This window comes from Castor canadensis, chromosome 2, assembly GCF_047511655.1.
Source record: "Castor canadensis chromosome 2, mCasCan1.hap1v2, whole genome shotgun sequence".
NCBI classification, from domain to species: Eukaryota; Metazoa; Chordata; class Mammalia; order Rodentia; family Castoridae; genus Castor; species Castor canadensis.
In genome coordinates this window covers 68,590,746-68,617,938 of record NC_133387.1, presented here as the reverse complement: position 1 = coordinate 68,617,938, position 27,193 = coordinate 68,590,746, and the positions used below count along the sequence as shown (strand labels likewise).

The window sequence follows — 27,193 nt, the reverse complement described above, 5'->3', positions numbered from 1 at the left end:
ACAAGCTGGTAGAATAGCTAAAATTGATGGTGCCTTGGATTAGAGTGGTGGATATAAAGACAGAAGTTGGTGGGGTGAAATGGAAGCAGACCTGATGGGATTTGTTGATGGAGCTGAAAGAACTGAGGGAAAGGAGTCACTACAAGTGATCCTTCAGATTTTAGTCTGAAAAATTGGATAGATGATAGTATGAGTAATTGTGATTGGGACTATAGTTTTAATGTAAGAGTGAAGGGGAGATTAGGGAAGGAATTTTAAGCAGAAGATTGGTATGATATAGTTTGAACTTTTAAAGATTGGTCAAGGTGGTTTTTTTGGTAATTGTGGTAAAATATGCTTAACATAAGTAACATAAATTCTAACATTTTAAAGTATACAATTCATTATAATGTTGTATAGCCATTGCTACTATCTAGCTCCAGAACTTTTTTACTACCTCAAATGGAGACCCTATAAACATTAAGCAGTCATACACAATTCCTTGTCAGATTTCTTTCATGGATAAGGACTAGAGAGAGAGTCTAGCTACAGGCTTTATTACAATGTAAGTAGTGGTATTAGTTGCTTGGATTAGGATGGTGGCAGAAAAAAAATTATATTTGTATATATTTTCTTTTTATTTGGTTTTTACCTGTAACTTTACAAAGTCAATGTAAGTTGTTGTTTTCCTAGGTGTTCTTCAGATGATGCAGACGAGAATTGGGGCTTTACAGGGAGCTGTGGATAGGTACTGTTGTTTATTTTATAAATACAAGGAATTGGAAATGTTTCTATCCATTGATATTTTGAAAGCGATTTCACTTTCACTTTTTTCTTCCTCTCCCTTGCCCCCTCTCTTTGCCTTTAGGATAAAAGCAAAAATTGTTGAGCCATACAATAAAATAGTTGCCAGAACTGCACAACTAGCAAGACTTCAGGTAGGTTCTTGCTTTTATTTCTTTATACTTTAATATTCATAGTTTTCAAAAGTGGGAAAATTTCAAGAGTATTAGTCCAGAAGAAATAAGATAGTGGGAACAAAATGTGAGAGAAAAGGGGGGAAAATAATAAAAAGCCTTAAGCTATCCAATTAAAAAAATATAAATTCAAAGTAGTAAAATAAATTATGATTCTTACTATACTATTTTGTTTTTGTTTTTGAGTGGAGTCTCACTATGTAGGTCAGGCTGGCCTCCAACTCATGACCTTCCTCCTCAGCCTCCTGATTAAGTGAATTATTTTCTCTTTCCTAATTGCTGTGTATAATCAATCATTTTCTATCTTAGCTGTGTCTTCTTCAGTTTCATCAGTGTTTTATAGTTTTTAGTGTATAGACCTGCCACCCACTTGGTTGAATTTATTCCTAAGTATTTCTTTTCATTATAGTTTTGTAGTTATTTTAGATGGGATTAATTTCCTGATTTATTTTTCATAGTTAGTATATAGAAATGGTATTGATTTCTGTATGTTTGGTTGGTATCCTGCAAAGTATTGAATTTGTTTTAGTTCTGTTTTTTGGTTATTTATGGTTTTCTGTGTATGAGATCATATTGTCTCTAGGGACAATTTTTACCACCTCTTTTTCAATTGGATGTCTTTATTTCTCTTGAATAATATTTCTGGATAGGACTTTCAGTACTATGTTGAATAGAAGTGAAAGAAGTGGGCATTCTTGTCTTGTTCCTAATTCGTTGCGACTTTTTAGTTATGGAAGGATGTTGAATTTTGTCAAATACATTTTCTGCATTTAGTGAGATGATAGGCCTTTTGTGCTTCGTTTTGTTAACATGTATCTTGTTTATTGTATATGTTGAACCATCCTGGCACCTCAAGGATAAATAAATCTGATCATGGTAATGGTCCTTTAATATTGCTGTTGAATTTGATTGCTAGTATTTTGTTGAAGATTTTGCATCTATATTGGTAAAGATCTATAGTTTTCTTGTAATATGCATGTCTAACTTTGATATTAGGAGAATGGTAGCCTCATAAAATGAGTTTGAAAGTATTCCCTCTGTCAATTTTTTTGATAGAGTTTGAGAAGAATTTATATTAGGTCTGTTATTGTTTGGTAAAGTTCACCAATCAAGCCATTTAGGTCCTGGGCTGTTCTTTGATGGGAGAGTTTTTTTTTTTTTTTTTTTTTTTTTGTGATGCTGAAGTTTGAACTTGGCCTCACACTTGCTAGGCAGGCACACTACCACTTGAATCACTCCATCAGCCCTTTTTTTTATGTTGGGTATATTTCAAGAACCCTCTTTTACATGTTTTTGTCTTTGCCTGCTGTTCCCTGGGGTTTTTTCCCTTTGATTGGTTTTTCCATCATCATTGTTGTTACTGTCATCATTATTGTTGTTATTACTACTTTTTACTTTAGCCACTTATAGGCCTTGGCTAAGCTAGTCTGTTATTTTGCTAATTTTTGGTCACTGTGTGTTTTAATTTTAGAGTTTCTCTTTTTTCTTAAAATTTGTTATCACCTGTTATATTTCTTATCTCTTAACTTTTATTTATTTATTTTTTTTTCATTTTTCTTTTATTATTCATATGTGCATACAAGGCTTGGTTCATTTCTCCCCCCTGCCCCCACCCCCTCCCTTACCACCCACTCCACCCCCTCCCGCTCCCCCCCTCAATACCCAGCAGAAACTATTTTGCCCTTATCTCTAATTTTGTTGTAGAGAGAGTATAAGCAATAATAGGAAGGAACAAGGGTTTTTGCTGGTTGAGATAAGGATAGCTATACAGGGCATTGACTCACATTAATTTCCTGTGCGTGGGTGTTACCTTCTAGGTTAATTCTTTTTGATCTAACCTTTTCTCTAGTTCCTGGTCCCCTTTTCCTATTGGCCTCAGTTGCTTTAAGGTATCTGCTTTAGTTTCTCTGCATTAAGGGCAACAAATGCTAGCTAGTTTTTTAGGTGTCTTACCTATCCTCACCCCTCCCTTGTGTGCTCTCGCTTTTATCATGTGCTCATAGTCCAATCCCCTTGTTGTGTTTGCCCTTGATCTAATGTCCACATATGAGGGAGAACATACGATTTTTGGTCTTTTGAGCCAGGCTAACCTCACTCAGAATGATGTTCTCCAATTCCATCCATTTACCAGCGAATGATAACATTTCGTTCTTCTTCATGGCTGCATAAAATTCCATTGTGTATAGATACCACATTTTCTTAATCCATTCGTCAGTGCTGGGACATCTTGGCTGTTTCCATAACTTGGCTATTGTGAATAGTGCCGCAATAAACATGGATGTGCAGGTGCCTCTGGAGTAACAGTCTTTTGGGTATATCCCCAAGAGTGGTATTGCTGGATCAAATGGTAGATCGATGTCCAGCTTTTTAAGTAGCCTCCAAATTTTTTTCCAGAGTGGTTGTACTAGTCTACATTCCCACCAACAGTGTAAGAGGGTTCCTTTTTCTGGCCATTTGAATTTCTTCTTTTGAGAAAGTTCTGTTTAGTTCACATGCCCATTTCTTTATTGGTTCATTAGTTTTGGGAGAATTTAGTTTTTTAAGTTCCCTGTATATTCTGGTTATCAGTCCTTTGTCTGATGTATAATTGGCAAATATTTTCTCCCACTCTGTGGGTGTTCTCTTCAGTTTAGAGACCATTTCTTTTGATGAACAGAAGCTTTTTAGTTTTATGAGGTCCCATTTATCTATGCTATCTCTTAGTTGCTGTGCTGCTGGGGTTTCATTGAGAAAGTTCTTACCTATACCTACTAACTCCAGAGTATTTCCTACTCTTTCTTGTATCAACTTAAGAGTTTGGGGTCTGATATTAAGATCCTTGATCCATTTTGAGTTAATCTTGGTATAGGGTGATATACATGGATCTAGTTTCAGTTTTTTGCAGACTGCTAACCAGTTTTCCCAGCAGTTTTTGTTGAAGAGGCTGCTATTTCTCCATCGTATATTTTTAGCTCCTTTGTCAAAGATAAGTTGCTCATAGTTGTGTGGCTTCATATCTGGATCCTCTATTCTGTTCCACTGGTCTTCATGTCTGTTTTTGTGCCAGTACCATGCTGTTTTTATTGTTATTGCTTTGTAATATAGTTTGAAGTCAGGTATTGTGATACCTCCTGCATTGTTCTTTTGACTGAGTATTGCCTTGGCTATTCATGGCCTCTTGTGTTTCCATATAAATTTCACAGTAGATTTTTCAATCTCTTTAATGAATGTCATTGGAATTTTGATGGGAATTGCATTAAACATGTAGATTACTTTGGGGAGTATCGACATTTTTACTATGTTGATTCTAACAATCCATGAGCATGGGAGATCTCTCCACTTTCTATAGTCTTCCTCAATCTCTTTCTTCAGAAGTGTATAGTTTTCCTTGTAGAGGTCTTTCACATCTTTTGTTAGGTTTACACCTAGGTATTTGATTTTTTTTGAGGCTATTGTAAATGGAATTGTTTTCATACATTCTTTTTCCGTTTGCTCATTGTTAGTGTATAGAAATGCTAATGATTTTTCTATGTTGATTTTATATCCTGCTACTTTGCTATAGCTATTGATGATGTCTAGAAGCTTCTGAGTAGAGTTTTTTGGGTCTTTAAGGTATAGGATCATGTCGTCTGCAAATAGGGATATTTTGACAGTTTCTTTACCTATTTGTATTCCTTTTATTCCTTCTTCTTGCCTAATTGGTCTGGCTAGGAATTCCAGTACTATGTTGAATAGGAGTGGAGATAGTGGGCATCCTTGTCTGGTTCCTGATTTTAGAGGGAATGGTTTTAATTTTTCTCCGTTAAGTATAATGCTGGCTGTAGGTTTGTCATATATAGCTTTTATAATGTTGAGGAACTTTCCTTCTATTCCTAGTTTTCTTAGAGCTTTTATCATGAAATGATGTTGGATCTTATCAAAGGCTTTTTCTGCATCTATTGAGATGATCAAGTGGTTTTTGTCTTTGCTTCTGTTAATGTGGTTTATTACGTTTATTGATTTTCGTATGTTGAACCACTCCTGCATCCCTGGGATGAAGCCTACCTGGTCGAGGTGAATAATCTTTTTGATGTGTTGCTGAATTCGATTTGCCATTATTTTGTTGAGGATTTTTGCATCAATGTTCATTAAGGAGATTGGCCTATAGTTCTCCTTTTTGGAGGTGTCTTTGCCTGGTTTTGGGATAAGTGTAATACTGGCTTCATAAAATGTGTTTGGCAGTTTTCCGTCCCTTTCTATTTCGTGGAACAGTTTAAGGAGGGTTGGTATCAGTTCTTCTTTAAAGGTCTGATAGAATTCAGCAGAGAATCCATCAGGTCCTGGACTTTTCTTTTTGGGGAGACTCTTGATTGCTGCTTCAATTTCATTTTGTGTTATAGGTCTATTCAGGTGATTAATTTCCTCTTGGTTCAGTTTTGGATGATCATATGTATCTAGAAATCTGTCCATTTCTTTTAGATTTTCAAATTTATTTGAATATAGGTTCTCAAAGTAGTCTCTGATGATTTCCTGGACTTCCATGGTGTTTGTTGTTATCTCCCCTTTTGCATTCCTGATTCTACTAATTTGGGTTTTTTCTCTCCTCATTTTAGTCAGGTTTGCCAGGGGTCTATCGATCTTGTTTATTTTTTCAAAGAACCAACTTTTTGTTTCATTAATTCTTTGTATGGTTTTTTTGGTTTCTATTTCATTGATTTCAGCTCTTATTTTTATTATTTCTCTCCTTCTATTTGTTTTGGGATTTGCTTGTTCTTGTTTTTCTAGGAGTTTGAGATGTATCATTAGGTCATTGATTTGGGATCTTTCAATCTTTTTAATATATGCACTCATGGCTATAAACTTTCCTCTCAAGACTGCCTTAGCTGTGTCCCATAGGTTCCGGTAGGTTGTGTTTTCATTTTCATTGACTTCTAGGAACTTTTTAATTTCCTCTTTTATTGCATCGATGATCCATTCTTCATTAAGTAATGAGTTATTTAGTTTCCAGCTGTTTGCATGTTTTTTGTCTTTACTTTTGTGGTTGAGTTCTACTTTTACTGAATTGTGGTCAGATAGTATGCATGGTATTATTTCTATTTTCTTATATTTGCTGAGGCCTGCTTTGTGCCCTAGGATATGATCTATTTTGGAGAAGGTTCCATGGGCTGCTGAGAAGAATGTATATTGTGTAGAGGTTGGATGAAATGTTCTGTAGACATCTACTAGGTCCACTTGATCTATTGCATATTTTAGATCTTGGATTTCTTTATTGAGTTTTTGTTTGGATGACCTATCTATTGATGATAATGGAGTGTTAAAGTCTCCCACAACCACTGTGTTGGCGTTTATATATGCTTTTAGGTCTTTCAGGGTATGTTTGATGAAATTGGGTGCGTTGACATTGGGTGCGTACAGATTGATGATTATTATTTCCTTTTGGTCTATTTCCCCTTTTATTAGTATGGAATGTCCTTCTTTATCTCGTTTGATCAATGTAGGTTTGAAGTCTACTTTGTCAGAGATAAGTATTGCTACTCCTGCTTGTTTTCGGGGGCCATTGGCTTGGCAAATCTTCTTCCAGCCTTTCATCCTAAGCATATGCTTATTTCTGTCGGTGAGATGAGTCTCCTGTAAGCAACAAATTGTTGGATCTTCTTTTTTAATCCATTTTGTCAAACGGTGTCTTTTGATGGGTGAATTAAGTCCATTAACATTAAGTGTTAGTACTGATAGGTATGTGGTGATTCCTGCCATTTAGTTATCTTAGTTGTTTGAAGGTTTGATTGTGTGTACCTAACTTGATGTTACTCTCTACTGTCTTGCTTTTTCTTATCCTGTGGTTTGGTGCTGCCTGCCTTTTCATGGTTAAGTTGGGTGTCACTTTCTGTGTGCAGGATCCCTTGCAGAATCTTTTGTAATGGTGGCTTTGTGGTCACATATTGTTTTAGTTTCTGCTTATCATGGAAGACTTTTATTGCTCCATCTATTTTGAATGATAGCTTTGCTGGGTAGAGTATCCTGGGGTTGAAGTTATTTTCATTCAGTGCCCGGAAGATCTCACCCCACGCTCTTCTTGCTTTTAATGTTTCTGTTGAGAAGTCTGCTGTGATTTTGATGGGTTTACCTTTGTATGTTACTTGTTTTTTCTCTCTTGCAGCCTTCAATATTCTTTCCTTAGTTTCTGAACTTGTTGTTTTAATGATGATATGTCGTGGAGTAGTTCTATTTTGATCTGGTCTGTTTGGTGTCCTGGAGGCCTCTTGCATCTGTATGGGAATATCTTTCTCTAGATTTGGGAAATTTTCCGTTATTATTTTGTTGAATATATTACGCATTCCCTTCGCTTGCACCTCTTCTCCTTCTTCGATGCCCATGATTCTCAAGTTTGGTCTTTTGATGGAGTCGGTGAGTTCTTGCATTTTCTTTTCACAGGTCTTGAGTTGTTTAATTAGTAGTTCTTCAGTTTTTCCTTTAATTACCATTTCATCTTCAAGTTCTGAGATTCTGTCTTCTGTTTGTTCTATTCAGCTGGATTGGCCTTCCGTTTTGTTTTGCAGTTCTGTTTCGTTCTTTTTTCTGAGGTTTTCCATATCCTGGCTGTTTTCTTCTTTATTGTTGTCTATTTTTGTCCTGAGTTCATTTATCCATTTATTCATTGTGTTCTCTCTTTCACTTTGGTGTTTATACAGTGCTTCTATGGTTTCCTTTATTTCTTCTTTTGCTTTTTCAAATTCTCTATTTTTATTGTCTTGGAATTTCTTGAGTGTCTCCTGTACATTTTGGTTGACCCTATCCAGTATCATCTCTATAAAATTCTCATTGAGTACTTGTAGTATGTCTTCTTTTAAATTATTCTTGTAGGCTTCATTGGGTCCTTTGGCATAGTTTATCTTCATTTTGTTGGAGTCTGGCTCTGAGTTTCTGTTCTCTTCATTCCCCTCTGGTTCCTGTACTAATTTTTTGCTGTGGGGAAACTGGTTTCCTTGTTTTTTCTGTCTTCCTGTCATTGTCCTTGGTGTTGTTACTGTCCCTGTACTGTGTGTAATTAAGTATTTTCTAGCTTGTAATAATAACAATGGTAATATTGAGAATGGAAGAGTGAGCTGAGATGGAAAGCAAGAAGTTAAAGAAAAGGGGAGAACAAATATACAGACAAGAGGGAGAAAGCAGAACAAGGTATCAGACAAGAGAGTTTCAAAGGTATAAACAGGGAGTGTTAGTGTACTAATTGACAGTAAGCTGAACAGACAATAGAGTGACAGAGAGAGGATTGAAAATCAAAGATAAAAAAAATAAAAAATAAGTATATGAAAGTAATATCTATTTATAAAATGAATTAAAATAAAATGGAAAATAGAAAATTAAAAAAACCAAAAAAAACCAAAAAACCAAAAAACTTCCAAGTTTATATGCAATGCAATTTCAGTCTTAATAATTTGGATGTCCGTCTTAATCTCCAGTCCTGGAGTTGGTGCCTCAGATGTTGTTCTGTAGTTGTCTCATCAAAGGGGATGCATAAAGTAGAACAAAACTACACTCACACACACACAGAAGAAAAAAAAAAAAAAAAAGCCCCACCAAGTGTCCCCAGTTCAAATGCAATACAGTTTCAGTAAGTTTTTCGGCTTGCAGGTGTAATTCGGTTGTTCTCTCATCAAAGGTAGGGAGAAAAAGAAAAAAAAGCGTCTGGAGGCAGTTCTGAGAGTGGTATCTGCAACTGTGGCTCGCCTGCCTGCTGCTCTCAGCCTGTAGCTGGCGGCGTTATTTATGCAGATCTCTGGGGTGAGCTTAGCACTCACCTGGTCCCACAGGCTTTGTTTGCTCAGAGTTCTCCTGTGCGGGGGAGGGGGGCCTCTGCTACAGGCTTTTCCCTTTCCAAGCACTGGGAAAGGCGACACTGCCCCGCGTTGTCAGGCCTGCGTGTTTATTTACAGTTCACGTGGGAAGTGGGTCTTCCCTCCTCTCACAAGCGTCCCCGCTCCTGGTTGCTGGGCGCGCCCCGCTCCCGCCAGAGCCTCTCCGGCCTGCCCGGCTCGTTTATTTACAGTCCTGGGAAGGGTTCCCTTCCCCCAATCTTCAGCGCTCAGGGCGCCCCACCCTCTTTCCAGCGTGTCTTAACTGTTCTTATTGCTTAGTACTCAGTTTCTCTTTTTTTCCCGGGTGGAGGTCAGTCTGTCCAGGGGGCTATGCTGCTCTGGCCCAGGCTTGTCTGTGGGGGAACCGCGGTACCGCGAAGCTCACTTGGTCCGCGTCTTCCCAAGCCGTATCGGCGCCGGCCACTGGCGGCCCGGGGGCCTCCTCGGTTCTCCGTTTAACGTGAAGTGGAGATTCTCTGTGCCGGCTGGAGATGTGGAGGAGTCAAAGTTATGCCTTTTCTCGGTGATTATGCCTGTAAAGTCTAGTCTATGTCTTGATGAGACTTTGCCCAAGTCACACAGCCTCTTAGGGCCTCAGTTTTCTCATCTAAAGGGGTTAGACTAAAACTGCAAGGATTCTTAAAGACTAGAAAAGTCTATGATTCTATGACTCTATAACTCTACTTTCAGTGTGGCCTTGTGTGTCAGGATATAAACAACAGAAGATGTCATAGGCCTCAGTTCCTAAAAAACCTCTTGGTCCCCTTGTTTTTTTTTTGGTACCTCATAAATTTGTAGCTAAACCAAGAGGGTCAGTGAAATGAGGCCACCATTTTGGGCCTCATTTTCTTTATCTGGCAATCAGAAGGTTGAATAATTGCTTTCTCAGGCCTTCACTTTAACGTGAAGTGGAGATTCTCTGCACCGGTTGGAGATGTGGAGGGGTCAAAGTTAGGCCTTTTCTTGGTGATTATGCCTGCAAAGTGTGTCTCCAGCGTCTCTCCAAGATTTCACTATAGGAGGGTCGCTTTCTGCTTCCTACCTCTAGCTGCCATCTTGGAATCTTAACTTTTATTTCTTTGAATACATTCTACTGAATTTGTGGTCTTGTGATGTTTCCTGGCTCTGTGTATTGGAATCCATTTTCCATGGTTGCCTGCTTACCTTTTGCTATGTGCTATATATTTTATTTGAAAAATAATTGTTAGGAGCGCCTAAGTCCTTTAGAAAGGATTGTGGCATCAGGAATCCTGCCACTGTAAGTTACATTCAGTTAAACTCAGTCAACTTTAACCTTTTCCCCTGCTTTGCCTCAGAGGCTGTAAACATCTGTAGATTCTAGTATACTAGGATCAGCAAGAGTTTTCACATTCCAAGTATGTTTGCTTCTTTTCTCTTTGAGTTCTCCTTTTTTTCTTTACTTTTCCTTCGTATTTGTGCTATCATTTTTTTGATCTTTTGGGATGGCTGTATGTTTGATATAACATTTATAGTTGTTTTCAATGGAAAACTAATAACCTACTCTGCCATTATTATAGATAGGAAATCCACATGCTGAATCTTTATAAAAGAAACATCAGATTATTTTTCCTCCTAATGAAATTATTTAGTAGTTCCTTATTGAGAAATCAAATGAAGTCCTGTGTCCCTAGTGGGCATATAAGACCCCTTCATGATCTGGCTTCTGTTTAGCTTTATCAACCTAACCATTTTCTGTTCTAAAAATATTTATCCTGGACACTAGTCCTACTGAACTACTTACTCCTGATAATGTACGAGAAATTCTCACATTCATTATTTTTACACATTTTATTTCTTCTCTAACTTAGAATGTTTTGACACTGAATTGATTTTAATGATGTGTTAATATTTGTAAAGTCCGATGCCCTTCCTTTGGCAAAGCAGAATATTTCTTTTTCATCTTTTGGCTCTTTTAGTATCATATATCTTTCTGCATTGATTTGCCCTTGCACATATGCTCCTAAAAAAACTGAACTCCTTGAGGGCTATGAAAATAAATTGTTAATATTTGAATTGCCAGACTTAGCATAATGTTATATACCAGGCACTTACACTTATTAAATGTTTTAAAAATGACTGGGCCCTGGTGGCTCATGCCTGTAATCCTTAGGAGGAAGAGATCAGGAGAATCACAGATCGAAGCCAGCCCCAGGCAAATAGTTTGGAGACTCTGTCTTGAAAAGACCCAACACAAAAAAAAGGCTGGTGGAGTGGCTCAAATGATTCTTGTCTAGAGTGCTTGTTGAGGCCCTAAGTTCAAACCCCAATGCTGCCAAAAAAAAAAGAAAAGAATAATTTTCTTCCTTTGGTCTGAACCTAGTAATATTTGGCATAGTTATTATTTCTTAAACAGATGGCACACTTGACTGAACAAAACAAACGTATTAAAAGTTTTAATGTACACATCTCCTATAACAAAGAACTATAACATGTAAAAAGAGGTTAGATGTCTTATTCTTTTTCCAGATGGTGAAGATGAGATACCTTCAGAGTATTTTAGGGACAGCCAATTTAAGGATATGTTTTTGGGGCAGTGATGATGCACAGGAACTTTCTTAACAGCTAAATAGGTATCATGGAGCAGTTAAACATTGTTTGGCCTATAACTGCAACCTAACACAATCATCCTTTCCTATTCCTCAGTTTATATTCATATTTATTTCTTTATAGGCTACCCTGGACTTTTGCTTACTGCTTTTATGGAGTAACCATCATTCTTCTTCTCACTTACTCACAGTTTCTCTTATCTTAAAGCTTTTGCTTATTGCCACTCAGCTTCTGCGTTTTCTTGTATGTATGCCTCCCTACAGAGAATAGTGATATACAGTAGTTAAGTAAGGTTTAGGCAGTTCTTAAACTAGGTAGTGGCATTGGCAGCTGGTAACAGACTATATGTGGCTTCCTTTGAGCTAGCATCGTTTCTCTGATCTAATCAGTTGTGGCTAAGGTCACGTTATTGAAATATTGTGAACCTATAAGGACCTACTCCAATTGTTGTTCTGAAGATGTTAATGAGCAATGTAAGTGCTCAGAGCATTGTAAGAGTTCTTTCCCTGGAGCTAGTGTTTTATTTTTATGTTAAAATATGTATTACAACATTAGTGGGCTGGGGGAGTAGCTCAGTAGTAGAGCCATTGCCTAGCATGTGTAGGCCATGGTTTGATCCCCAGTACTGTAAAACAAAACAAAACAACCCCCCCCAAACCTCCATGCTCTTATAATTAAATTTGAATTTAAATACTGCTTTTTAGGATTCTATTTTAGATTACTTTTTCATTTTATGTTAAAAAACAATGCAATGCATTTCCTTGGAATTGTTTTTCTTACTGAAAAACATGGATTAACACACAAGGATGGTGTTCTTAATTAGCAAAAAATGATTATGCTTATATATGTACAAATGTCTAATAAATGAATTTTATTTCTTTTTCAAAATTCATTTTTGAATTTTAAAAATAAAATTCATGTTTTATTTTTATGGTGCTGGGAATTGAGCCTAGGGCCTTGTACATGCTAAGCATATGCTCTATCATTGAGCCACACATCCAGCCCTAAGCTGAAATTTTATAAAATATTCTTATATTTTATACATTCCTATAATTACAGCTACTCAGACAACATAGAGAGGAGGATTGCAGCTCAAGGTCAACCTGGGCAAGAGATCACCATCTCAACAAAGCAAGCCAGGCATGGTGTTGTGCCCCTGTCATCCCAGCTATGCTGGAGGCATAAGTAGGGGATCCTGAGCTCAGGCTGACCTGGGACAAAAAGTACAAGATCCTATCTAAAAAGTAATTAAAACAAAAGGATCTGGAGGTGAGGCTCAAGTGTAAAGGGCTTGGAAGCCCTAAGTTCAAACCCTAGTACTACAAAAAAAAAAAAAAAATTTGTGAGACCTTATCTCAAAAACAAGCCATGGCCACGTGCCAAGTGCCAGTGACTCAGACCTGAAATCCTAGTTACTTGTGAGGTGGAAATCTGGAGGATTGTGATCTGAGGCATATGATCTGAGGATTGAGAGACTCCCATCTTCTCAGAAAAAGCTGGGCATGGTGGTGCATGCCTGTCATCCCAGCTACTGCAGGAAGCATAAATAGGAGAATTGTAGTCCAGATGACCTGGGCAAAAGTGAGACCCTATCTCAAAAATAACCAGAGCAAAAAGGGCTGGTGCATGGCTCAAGTGGTAGAGTGCCGAACAAGCATGACGCCCAGAGTTCAAACCCTAGCACTGCCATAAATAAACAGGCAACAAAATACAACAAAACAAAAAACCAAACCAGCATGGTGGTTCCTTCTGTAATCCAGCTATTCAGAAGGTGGAGGTATGAGGATCTTGGTCTGAGTCCTGCCCAGGCAAAGTTGGCATGAAACCCTATCTGAAAAAACAATCTGAAAGTAAAAAGGGTTGGAGGCATGGCTCAAGTGGTAGAGCTGTTACCTAGCAAGTTTGATGCCCTTTCAGTCCTCATTACTGCACACCTGTAATTCTAGCACTTGGGAGGTGAAGACAAGAGAATTGTGAATTCTAGGCCAGCCTGAGCTAAATAACGAGATCCTGTCTCAAAGTATCAAAACTAAAACCAATCAACCAACCAAAAAAAAGAAAAAAAACCTAGATATATTTTTATATCTTTATTTCCAGTACAGTATTTAATTTTTCCTGTGTTAACTTATACTCATTCTTAGCTTAGGAAGGAAGTTTTTTGTGGTACTGTTTATTTTTATTTTTTTATTAAATTTAGGGCTTTGGGCTTGCAAAGCAGGTGCTGTACTCCTTGAGCCATACCCCAGTTCATTTTGCTGTGGTTATTTTGGATATGGAATCTCATGAACTGTTTGCCCTGGCTGGCCTCAAACCATGATCCTTTCTAACTCAGCTACCAAGTAGCTAGGATTACAGGTGTCAGCCACTGGTACCTGGCCTGTTTTGACTTCTTAATGGCTCTGTGGAAGCCTACTTATGTTTTAACCATTTTTATCCTATTCACCTTGTCTAGCCATTTCCATTTTAAACATTGGGGAAATTAATGATTCTGTTTAATCTGTCTCTTACTTTAACTCCTGATGAATTTAAGTACATGAAACAGCTATGAAGGATGTTTTTGCCTTAAACAGAGAATCCCTATGATTATATTTCCAATTAGAAAAAACTACTTTTATGCTTATTGTTTTTGGTCTTTTTATCCCCATTTCACTCTCTTCCCAGAAAGCTTTTTCTTTCCTGAAGCAGAAGCTTTTGGCTTCATTTATATACATAAATAGTTGAATTTAATTATCACCTCAAGGATTATCTCTATCTTAACTCATTTTAGTAATAATAATGTTTGCTTATGAATTACCTCAGTTTTTCAGAAAAAAATTTGGAGAGCTTAATATCCTTTATATGGAACATTTAAATTAAAAATATTTAAATTGAATCTGGAGGTATGGCTCAAATGGTAGAATGCCTATCTAGCAAGTATGAGGCCCTGAATTGAAATCCCAGTACTGCTTCACCCCAAATTAAATTATAAAAATTTGAGTCTTCTTTTAACTCTTAGAAGTTTTTAACACCCTTAATGTTTTAAAATTTATAATAGCTTTATTGATATGTAGTTACATATCTATCATAGTTTTTATCTTTTTAAGCATCATTTCAGTCTTTAACTTTTTAATCAGACATGTTTTTTAACCATTAAGTTAAATAAAATTTTTAATTTAGCTTTTTAATTTTAATATTATGTGAGAAGTTTAAGAAAATTCGGAATGAAGGAAGATATAACACCTATGAAACCTCATTTTTGTACAGTTTCTATCATCTAAATTTATAAGGTCCTTTTTTGTTTTTAGTTGATGTATCAAGTAATTTTATCTATGGAATACAAATGTATTTTTCTGGCTTTATAATTATCCTCTGAACAAGTGAATATATCAAGACGGAAAGAAGGAAAATGATAATAGCATGAAAATGCCAATCTCTCTAAACACTGGAAGAACAAACATGCAGAACAGTTAGGATAGCAAGACCATAAAAACAATCCATGTTGATGGTGACGCTGTGCCACTAGTTTGAGGCTTCGGGAGCACAGCAGCTTTTATTTCTGCTCTGGGAAAGACAACATCCACGTAAGAAGTCCACCTGGCTTGGGACCATCATGCTATGAGGAAGCCCAAGCTAGCCATGTGGAGCTGACAAGTAGGAAAGCATTGATGGACCAATTGTGAGTGACGCCTTCTTCACTGTCCAGACCAACCTAGTTGTTAGCTGAGTGCAGCATAATGAGAGGTCTCATATAACCCTTCCTAAATTCCTGATCCACAGTTTAAAATAAATAATTTTCAGCTGCTAAGTTTTTTGTGCTGGTTTCTTTCTTCATTGTCCAGACCAGCCTAGTTGTTAGCTGAGTGCAACATAGTGAGTGGTCTCACATAACAGCACATGGGGCAGTTAAATACTTCCTAAATTCTTGATCACTATAAAATAAAGGATTTTCAGCTGCTAAGTCTTTGTGCTGGCTTCTTATGCAGCATTAGATAATTTATAAGCCAATCAAACTGATTTTCAAATATAGAGATTCTCATCAACAAAGAATGCAGGGAATATTATTTCCAGCTTTTCCTTACACTCTGATAGTGTACTCTATACAACCCAAGTCATTAGGGAAATGCTAATGTGAAGACTTGTAATGTGTGTTAGGGTGAGAATTAAATGAGGGGGGCTATAAAGGAGACTATACTAAGTAATGACTGGTTTATCAAAGACAAAATTCAACTGTAAAAGATGTGATGAGAGTATAAGGAAAGATTTTTAGCTATTTTCAGCAATCACCCTTTATTATGGTGTTGCTTTTATTTATCAGATTTTCTTTGTGTGTTGTGCAGCAAAGCAAATGAATCACTTTACATTATTCTAATTTTATTATCTCTTATATCCTTAAGAGCCAAGAGTCTCAGTGGAATAATATATAGATGTAAGATAGGAAGTTAAATAAACACCCTGTTTGATTCTTACTTGGAGGTATCAGTATGAACTTGAGATATTTTCATTTTATTTTAAAATAGTATAAGCCTTATTTATATATAATGTTAATCTGAAAATGTTTTATGTGTGTTAGGGAAGAAAGCAAATGAATATTTATGCCATATTTTAGTTCTGACATTTCCTGGCTATGTCTATGGAAAAGGCTCAGAAATGAGCAAGCCTACCAGAATGTGAACTTGAAATGAAGTTTCCTCCCACAGAGATTCCAGGTCTAGGGTATGAAATGTATAAAGTGATCTCAAACATTTTTATACCAGATACCAACGAAGATATCAATGACTACTAGGTCTATGACAAAGGAATTCAGGAACCACTTTTAAGATGGGCTAGGATGACCAGCTATCTCATGAATCCTGACTCATGGGAAACCTCTTAGTTTCAGGCAAAGGGTACAATTGCTCACTCTCAGAAGGTCCTGTCAAAATAGGACAGTGTGAGCACGAGTAAGTATTAGAGCTACAATGAATTAGCATCCCTCATATTTAAATCTGAGTTCATAATGGTGGAAAAAAATGACAACACAAAAATAACACCCCCCCTAAAAAGTACTCCTCACTCCCAGTTGTTCATCTTTAGTGGATGTTAGGAAATCCTTCCTGTTGAAAACTGCTAAGTCAAGAGAAAGTTCAAGTATTTATTTTTATTTTCCTCTATAAACACACCCCTGGGCAACCAAATAGTAGATGAGGTAAAATTTCTTTATGTTGAGAAATTTTATATGCTGCAAATAAAGATGAAACAGTAGGATTGGAGTATCACATTTGGCAATCTATTAGGTAATTAATAGATTTTGATACTAATATTAGTGGCTGCTGACAACCCAAAAAGTAAAAATTATACCTGTGTTATAAATATACCACCACCTAATGATTAACCTTATGAGAAATATTGAACCTGAATTTAATGAAACTGCCTACTTTCTACATCCAACTACTAATTTATAGGAAGTGTGGAAGAGAGACAAAGTTGTTAAACTGCGCTATGGCAATACACTCAACAAAACAGTCTGTAGGAAACCCTGTAGGACAAATGATCCAATGTATTCAAGAAATAGTGAATCAAAAAGGATGGTGAGGAAATCTATAGGTTATAAATGGACAGAGTTGGCCATGTGTGGTGACTTGCACTGTAATCCTATCTACTTAGGAGGGAGAGATCAGAAGAACCAGAGGAGTGGCTCAAGTGGTAGAATGCCTGCTTTGTAAATGTGAAGCCCTGAGTTCAAACTCCAAGCCACAAAAAAAAAAGGATTGCAGTTCAAGGCTGGTGGGAAGCAAAAAGTTAGCGACTCCATCTCAACGAAAAAGCTGGGTATAGTGGTGCTCTCCTGTCATTCCAACTACATAGGAGGCATAAGTATGAGGATGGTGGTCCAGGCTGGCCAGCAAAGAATACGTGACCTTATCTGAAAAATAATTAAAAGAAGGTAAAACAGACTAGGGGCATGGCTCAAGTGATAGAGTGCCTGCCTAGCAAGCGTGAGGCCCTGAGTTCAAACCCCAATATTGCCAAAAAAAAAAGAAAAGGGCAAAATTAAACTTCTAGGTATACATTTACTTCAGCAATAAAACCATAAAAAAGGTTGGGAATATAGTTCAGCGAGAGAATGCTTGTCTAGATTGTGAGAGGCTAATTGTGCTTGTCTAGGTTGGTTTGATTCCCACCACTGAACAAATAAATTCCAAACTCAAAAAACAAAACCTATAAACGAAAGTGAGGAAGTTATTAGCATTAAAGTGAGAATAGTTGTTTTTCTTGGGTTGAGTAGGAGATGGAGGGTAATGTGATTGTGAGGGAAGTCATAGAGGGCTTTTGTGGTGGCTAATGCAGTTGTGTGTCTGTGTGTTGGTTCCAAGTTCATTTAGATATATATATGAATGTGAGCTTAAATGTTTGTATTATATTTAATAAAACTCTAAAATAAAAAATCAGGAAAAAACCCATGGCAGAGGAGGCAACTGTACTAGGAAATGTTAAGAGTTGATGCCTTATAGATTAGCTAAGAATCGATGACTGAGGATTTTATTAAATGCCCTTCTCAGAAAATTCAACATAATCTATAAATAGAGAGGCACTGAAGTTTATTAAAAAGAGACTGGAGTGTTGAAAACTGTTTTTAAGAAGATATGTCTGGCATGATGGATTTCAGTGAGAGACTGGAAAGCTAGCCAGGAGACCATTGTGTTAAGGTGAAGGTACTAAAGATTTGGATTAGGATGATGCTTGTAGGAATAGAGGTAAAATGACAAAGCTTGTATTATGTAGTAGGATAGTCAATAAGACTTGATGACAGAGTATGGTTGTTCAAACCAAACATTAGAAATAAACTTGATTTCATGTTTGAGGGTGTTCCCTTTATTGGGTAAGACTGAGGAATTCTGAAAGGACCATTGTAGGTGATCTAGAGTAATATCTGGCATATCTCCTCATGATATATTTAGAATCTCAGAGAAATGGTTGACAGAGACTCTAAATTCCAATTGCTTATCTAGGAGGCTGTTATGGTTTTACTGATTTTTTTTTTTCTTTTCTTTTGGCCATACTGGGGTTTGAACTCAGGGCCTCCTGCTTGTTAGGCAGGTGTTCTACCATTTGAGCCACTCTTCCAGCCCCCAAATTGCTCATCTAAAAATGCCAATTCTTCTAGATTCTGCTGCATATGCCTATAATTCCAGCACTAGGGAGACTGAGGCAGGATTGTCGGTTCAAGGCCAGCTTGGACTGGCGTTTGTAGTGAGACCCTGTCTCAAAACAAAACAAATCAAACAAAACAAAACAAAACAAAAACAATTCCCACAAGCTTGAAACTGGTAACTGACTTTCTGTTAAGTACGCAGTTGGGACATAGAGATGTGAGGGTTATTTTTCAACATTATTTCTTTTATCTTTTCAATTTTGGATTGTATTTATATTATCTATTCAAAAACATTTCATTGTAAGATAATGATACCCAAATCTTTACTTTCCTGGGAGAAATTCTTTTTTTTTTCTGTTTTGTTTGAGTTATGAGCTTTATTACTATTATTTCTCCAGTCCAGAGCACAGTCTAGGATCCCACATTACACTTTGTTATCATGCCTCTTTAGTCTTCAGTCTGGAACAGCTCCTTGGTTGTATCCTTCTTGGTCTGGACACTTTTGAAAAGTATATTATTAATAATTTTTAAAGAATATGTTACTTCATAGGATGTCCCTTACATTTGACTTGTGGGATGTTTCTTCATGACAAAACTAAAATTATATGTTTTTGACCAAATAACATAGTAGTTGTGTATCCTTCCTAGAGCATCATATCAGGGTATCAGTTTGTTCTTGTATCGGTGATGTTAACTGTTGGTCATTTGGTTAAGTTTGCTAGGAATTTCCACTGTGAAATTACTGTTTTTCTCTTTGTAGTCACTTAGTAATTTGTAACCAGATATATTCAGACTATATAAATATCTTGGTCTTCTTCAAACTTTCATCCACTAGTTTTAAAAGTCATTAATAGTTTCTTAACGTTTTCATTCTTTCTATGCTCGTTAGTTAACTTTCTGTCAAAGTGTATGCTGATGGATTCTTGCTTTACCCTCAGGTTTCTTTCTTTTTTTTTTTTTTTGTGGCAGGCGCTCTTACTGCTTGAGCTACCCTGCCAGCCCTGAATTCTACTTTAGTCCATAATTTTGAGTATTTTCCTACACAAATTGGATCAGATTCAGCTAATTAAAATCTCCTCAAGCTGGCTGTAGTGTTGCCTTTACCTGTTTCATGCAGTCTTTGTGTATTTCTTTTTTTGCACAAGGTATTCTAGGTTCATTCATTGTGTACATTTGCTGTCCCCAACCTTGAATTAAGTTTTTCTCCAAGGAGCTCTGATTTCTTTAGTGGAGGATAATATTTTGAAACAGCTCTGGGAGCCAAGGATGTTTCTTCTACTGGGTCATTTGTTCTAGATACTCTGAGTATTACCTATTAGCTAGAAAGTGTGTTTGCATGTGTGTGGGGTGTGTGTGTATACTATATATCCTATTTATTTCTGTATTAATATTAAAAGCAGTACAAGTTTGTATTGGTAACTTCAGTTCTAATGGAACAGGTTTCAATTATACTCATTTGTTCGTATACAATACACAGAAAGTATCTTTAAAAGAAATTCTTTATTATTCTAAGTATTTGAAACCATTGTTACTCTGAAAAGCAGTCAAGCAAACATTATTAAGATGTGTATGCCTTTGACTTACATAAATTTACAAATATTGTATGTTTGTGTGTGCATGTTAGGTCTGTTGCTGCATGAATGTGGCTATGTGTGGCTCTGGTGTTTTACCCAGAAAGGAATTATAGCTGCAGGCCCAGAGACGTTGTCTTCCTGGGACTTTAATTCTTATTGCCACCATTTAGGATTTTCCTTTGTAGGCAGGGAAAATGTTGCTATTCATATATCCCAGGGCCTGTTCAAAGATGGTGGTGATACAGTAGTATAGACCGATCGTCATTGCTTTATTATCACTGTTGAGGCTGAAGATCACTATGTAGTAATCATTCCATCTGTCCCCCTCCACCTCACTCTCCCCAAGGTAACTGCTCTGGATTCAACTTATGTAATAGAGTGTTCTGAAATATATGGTGTTTATTTTTTATCTCAGCCTTTGAATAGGTTAAGACTCAGTATTAGATCTGGGAAAGAAAAGGGAATGAAAGTTTGATTTTTTTTTTTTGGTTCTGTCTTCATAATTTTCTCTTTTTTTATAATTTATTAATTAAAAACCTTGAGGAAAATTTAAATGGAGGCATGCTTATTCATGAAGGAACAGGAAAAGTGGGAGAAGTTTCAAGACTATTCTTCTAGGTACCTAGAAAAAGAAACGAGTTGGAGGCAGTAGTAGGAAGCCTTGTACAGTGGTTGTCAACCATGGTCTGCACATTGGCCTCACCTGGGGATGTTAAAAAAAACAAAACAAAAATATGGTGACTTAGACCTGTAATCCTAGCTACTCAGGAGGCAGAGATCAGGAGGATCGGGTTTCGAAGCTAGCCTGGCAGCCTGGGCAAATCTCTGCGAGACCCTATCTTGAAAAGACCCACCACAAAAAAAGGGCTGGTGGAGTGGCTCAAGGTGTAGGCCCTGAGTTCAAGCCCCAGTACCGCAAAAACAAAACAAAACAAAAACAGGAGATTCTAATTTAATTGGTCATGGCTATGATTTGGGCATCGGAACTTTTTGAACCTACCCTCTTGAATTTAATATGCAGGTAAAATTGAGAACCATTAAACCAAAAGAAAACGGATCCTGGACTAAAAGACTCTGGGCTCATATTCTTTCTATTTGGGATAAGTTGGAGTTTATTGTGAAGGGCAAGTGTGGTACTGCTGGGTGTTCCTTTGGAGATTTGATACTTTTAATAGGCATAATTATTTAAGCTTTTGGTAAGTGGAAAACAAAAGAGGCATAAATCAATCTTTAGCATCTGGAAAGAAAGGACAGTATTGATAGTAACAATGAAAGCCTGTGGATCAATTGTACTTATTTAACATTGTGGTACTTGAACAGGTTGCCTGTGATTTACTTCGGAGAATTATACGCATCTTGTACCTCAGTAAGAGACTCCAAGGACAACTGCAAGGGGGAAGCAGAGAGATAACAAAAGCCGCTCAGAGTCTCAATGAACTTGGTAAGCACTTTTTTGATTAAAAAGTTTGTAAAGACCAGGTGCTGGTGGCTCACACCTGTAATCCTAGCTCAAAGTGTGCTGTTCCAGATGTTGACCTCCGGAATAGCTAGGATTGCATGTTTGACCTACAATGCCCAGTGGGTACAGATTTCTTTTGGGGGTGATGAAAATATTTTAGAATTGGTGGTAATTGTTGTACAATCTTGTCAGTATACAACAAGATTTACAGATTTTTATACAGTATAAAAAACACTGAACTGTATACTTTGAAAGGGTGAATTTATTTTTTGGCAGGACTGGAGTTTGAACTCAGGGCTTCACTCTGAGCCATACCTCCAGTCCATTTTGCTGTGGTTATTTTGGAGATGGAGCCTTGTGGACTCTTTTGCCTGAACTGGCCTCAAATCTCAATCCTCTTGATCTCAGCCTCCCAAGTTCGTAGGCTTATTGGTGTGAGCCACTGACGCCTGGCAAAAGTGTGAATTTTATGTTATGTAAATTATGTTCAGGCTCAGCATCCTTATCTGAGATGTCAACATCTGAAATGCTCTAAAGTCTTTCTGAATACTGTCATAAGTGGAAAAAGTCCACACTTAACCTCTTATGTGTTGCTGTCAAAATACACATAACTGTACACACTCAGCTGTGTAAAATTGGATTTAGGCTTATATATAGTATGTATGAAACAATGAATTTTGTGTTAGATTTGAGTCTATCCCTAGATACTTCATTATGTTTATGAAAATACTGTAAAATCCTAAACTTAAAGCAGTTCTAAGTATTTTGAATAATGACACTCAAAGTCATAGTTTGGCTATCTCGTGATAATTATGCTGACATCTTTCCCTCCCTCCCTTCCTTCCCTCCTTCCCTCTTTCTGTTGGGATGTGTAATAAACTGCATAAATTGAAAATACATAACTTTGACATGAAACCTCACCAGAAACGGGGCAGTGGCTATAGCTATCCCCTCCAGAGTTTCCTCAGGTCTCTTGCTAATTCCTCCTCAGGCACTTACTGATCTACTTTCTGTTACATTAGTTTCCACCTTAAAGAATTATATGTAAATAAAAATCATACTTTATATACATTTTCATTTAGACTTTTTCAGTCAGTTAATTATTTAGAAATTCATTAATATTGTATCAGCAGCCTATTCCTTTTTATTAAAAACTAGTGTTCCATTGGCATATCACAGTCAGGTTATCCATTCATTTATTGATGGACATTTGGGTTATTTCTAGTTTGGGGATACTACAAGTTAAGTGCTATGAACTTTCATGTTCACATCTTTGTATCTTTTCAGTTCCCTTGGATACCTAGGAGTAGAGTATGTAGATCACATGCAAGGTGTATGTTTAGCTTTTTAAAAAGTTATTAAGATGTTTTTAAATAAGTTGTGATATGTCACATTCTTATCATTAGTGCATAAATATAAAAGTATTCCACAAATTCTTGCTGATACTTGTTACATAGTCTTCATTTTAGCCATTCTAATCGATTAGTCGTGGTATCTTGTTTAGAGTTTACCAGAAAAACTACTGGAACTAATAAAAGAATTTAGTAAGACTTCAAGATACTAAATCAACGTACAAAATTTGGTTGTATTTCTAATATTTTACCAGCAAGCAACAAGGAATTAGGAACTGAAACTCCTAATTTCATTTATAACAGCATAAGGATTATAAATACTTGAGGACAGATTTTACCAAAAATGTACATGATCTAGATCTATATGCTGGATACTATAAAATATTGGGAACAATTTAGAAAACTTAAATATATTTTGTTCATGAGTTGATAGACTTCATATTGTTTATTAAGATATGGGTTCTTCCAGTTTTATTTATAGATTCAACACAACTGCAGTTTAAATTTTGATAAGGCTGCTTTTTTTTTTTTTTTTTTTTGTGGTACTAGGGTTTGAACTTAGGGTCTTATGCTTTGCTATACCCCAACCAAGGCTGGTTTTAAAATTTGTAAGGACATGCAAAAGATCTAGAATATCTGGATATCTAGAACAACTTTTAGGAAAAAGACAAACTTGGAAGACTAATCCTACCTGATTTGAAGACTCATTACAAAGTTAACAATAATTAAGACATAAAGGTAGACAAGTAGATCAAAGGAACAGATCACAGTGCCCCCAGAAATAGACATATACATGTATGATCAACTGATAGGCTGACACATTTAATGGAGAAAAATAGTCTTCAACTGATGGTAAGGCAATAATTGGATATTAATATATAATAAATAACCCTAAATTTTGTAGTCATACCTCACTTTATATGAAAACATTAACTCAAAATGGATTTCAGTCCTAAATATAAAACTTAGAACTATAAAACTTATAGAAGGAGAAGTAGAACATTTTTGTGGCTTTGAGTTAGACAGTAATTTCTTAAATGTTACACAAAGTATAAGCCACAAAAGAAAAAATTGATGAATTGGACTTTACCAAAATTTATGACTTCTGTTCTTCAAGTGATACTATTAGATTGAAAAGACAAACCCTAAACAGGGAAAATTCATATTTGATATATTTTCGAAAACTCCTATAACTTGGGCTGGGGTATGGCTTAAGCAGCACAGCACCTGCTTACCAAGTGCAAGGCCCTGAGTTCAAACCTCAGTATTTCCAAACAAAACAAAACAAAACAAAAAACTCCCAAAAAGCTCTCGTAACTTAGTAAGAACACAAATTTTAAGCTTAATTGGCAAAAATAGGCAAATGAATTTGAACATACACTTCACCAAAGCGAATTCATATGTATATAGGAAGAGATATGCATATGGAAAGATGCTCAGCATCACTAGGTGATAGGAAAGGGAAAATTAAAACCACACTCTTATTGGCAGAATAAACAATTATTTTAGTGCAGACTAACTCATTGTACTTTTTCATTCAGGTTGATATTGTGCAGTGGTTAGAAAATAAAATTACATAGGGTGGATTTCAGAATTAAATTGTATCATGCTGATTTATGACTTTTCAAGATGAACTTTTTTTTTTTTTTTTTTGATGCCTAGGATTGAACCCAAGGCCTTGTGAATGCTAGGCAAGTGCACTACCACTCTACCACATCCCCAGCCCAAGAAGAGTCTTGACACAGATGAACATTTAAATGGGCATACCACAAAGTGATAACACTTTTTGAGCATTAGTAAGATTAATGACTTGAAAAAATTAGTATTGTAGTTTATTATACCAAGTACCCTCCCTCCCTCCGTCGCTCCCTCCTTGTTTCTTTCCCTCCCTTTCCTCTGGTCTGTGCTGGGGTTTGAACTTGGGGCCTCACACTTACTAAGCAGGCACTCTACCACTCTGCCAGGCCAACTACCTTTTTCAGTGTTAGTCCACCTGAGTACATGCCTACATAATTTATAGCTTTAACATTTTTCAAAAAATTTTAAATAGCTGTATAAACTGTCATTGTAAACCAGACAATGGCAGCTCTTTTTAAATTAGTGTCATGTACACGTAACATGATTCTGAAATGGTTCTCATATTAACATATCTGGATCAGATTGAATAACAGTTTTGTTTTATTCCTTAGAATGCATTCCAGTTTTATTCATGTTGAACTGAAGCTGTGGTGGTAATATTAGGAAAGGCTATGTTTTTACATTAGTAGTTTAGTTTTTCTTTGGAGTATTATTAGTTATTCTACCTATTTCATAGATACTTCACTTAACTGTAATACAGCCATTTATGAAGAATTGAATATGCTCTTTGCTTCAGTGTTATCAAAAGGTGAAATTCTTATGGGCAGTATAAGATAAGAATATTTTTAAATGTAGAAATGAGATGGAAGATGAAAGTCTATACTATTCAGAATTTAGCTTGATGGTTCTTTTCTCACATACTCACTTCCTTAAATTGTAGAGAAACTTTTTCTGAACCTAGTTACTCTCTACCCGTGACTTTTTAAAAAAAATTATACATATTTGTGTAAAGCTACATGTGTTATAGCTTTATACATGTATGTAATGTTTAACGACCAAATAGGCAATTAGCATTTTATATCTTAAACATTTATCATGTTTTTATATTGGGAACGTCTCTCTTCTGATTCATAAAATATATGATCATTTATAAACTGTAGTCACCCTATTGTGTTGTAAAAAGTTCTAGAAAACTGGAACTTTTTATTCCTCCTATGTAACTGAATTTTGATACCGTTTTCTGACCTTCCTCTATCTTCTTAACCCACTACCTTTCCCCATTTCTGTTGAATACTGTTTTACTCTCTCTTTATGTGAAATTATTGTTTTAGTTTCCATATATGAGTGAACATGTGGACTTTGTCTTTCTGTAGGCATGGGCATTTAACATAATATTACATTATGTTAATGTTACATTGCCATGAATGGCAGGCTCTCATTCCTTTTTTTATGGCTGATAATATCTCATTATATACATAAAGCATATGTTCTTTATCTATTTACCTGTCAGTAGACACATTGATTGATTCCATATCTTGGCTATTGTGAATAGTGCTGCTGTAAACATTGGCATACAAGGAACTCTGGGATATACTGATTTCCTTTTTTGGGTTTATACCTAATAGTGGCATAGTTGGATCATATTGTATTTCTGTTTTTAGGGCTTTTTTTTTTTTTTTGACAAGGTCTCACTGTGTAGTGCAGGTTGGCCTAGAACTTGTGATGCTTCTGCTTTAACCTCTCTTGTTGCTGGGATTACAGGCACTTGCTACCATGCCTAGCTTTTCTATTTTTGGCTTTCTGAGCAGCTTCTATACTATTTTTCATAATGGCTATACCAATCACATTCTTTCAAGTAATGTATTTAAGTTCCCCTTCTCTGCGTTCTTACCAGCCTCTTTTTTTTTTTGTCATTTTTATTATAAGCATTCTAACTGTGATGAAATGGTATCTTGTGCTTTTGTTTTACATTTCCCTCATGATTAGTGATGATGAACATTTTAAAAATACTTTTTGGTCACTTGTCTATTTTCTTTTGAGAAATGTCTATTCAGATCATTTGTCCATTTTTAAATCTGATTTTTTTTGTTGTTGAGTTTTTTGAGTTCCTTAACTATTCTGGATATTAATCACTTTTAAGATAAATAGTTTCCAATATTCTCTTCCATTCCACAGGTTGCCTCTTCACTGTTGATTGTTTCCTGTGCTGTGCAGAAGCTTTAGTTTGATATGCTATTTGTCTGTTTTTGCTTTTGTTGCCTGTGCTTTTTATCCAAAGAATCATTACCTGTACCAATGTCTTGAAGTGTTTGTCTATGTTCTTTTCTCGTCACTTCATACTTACAAGTTTTACATTTAGGTCCTTGATCCATTTTGAATTGATTTTTGTATACTGAGAGAGATAGGAGTCTAGTTTCCTTCTTCTGTATATGGTTATCTAGTTTTTCCAGCACCATTTAATGAAGAGGTTGTCTTTCTCCAGTGTATGTTTTCGGCATGTTTGTTGAGAATTACTTAGCTGTAGATGTGTGGATTTATTTCTGGGTTCTCCATTTTGTTTCATTGATCTGTATATCTGCTTTTTATGCCAGTGTCATGCTATTTTGGTATCTATAGCTTGCTAATATGTTAATATGTTTTGTGATCAAGCATTGTGATGTTATTTGTAATTTTATTTTAACTTCTTTCATTTTATTTTTTCTTATTTGTATTAGAAATGGCTCTCATTTTTGAAAGATTTTTAAAAAATCTTTTAATATGTTAATATTTATCAGACATTTT

General features: G+C 36.1%; 1 protein-coding gene across 8 annotated transcripts in view; it reads left to right on the top strand.

Annotated features, from left to right (window-relative positions):
- The window catches only part of Cog5 (component of oligomeric golgi complex 5), a 330,870-nt gene that overhangs the window by 49,544 nt on the left and 254,133 nt on the right, over positions 1 to 27,193 (top strand). For all 8 annotated transcript variants that reach the window (XR_012445204.1, XM_074064981.1, XM_020156084.2 and 5 more), the window contains exons 4-6: positions 673 to 727; positions 848 to 917; positions 21,344 to 21,464. Coding sequence is in view for 7 of the 8 variants with exons in the window: in XM_020156084.2 (XP_020011673.1) it covers positions 673 to 727; positions 848 to 917; positions 21,344 to 21,464 (246 nt within the window). In the remaining variant the exon portion in view is untranslated. The remainder of the gene's footprint in view (positions 1 to 672; positions 728 to 847; positions 918 to 21,343; positions 21,465 to 27,193) is intronic.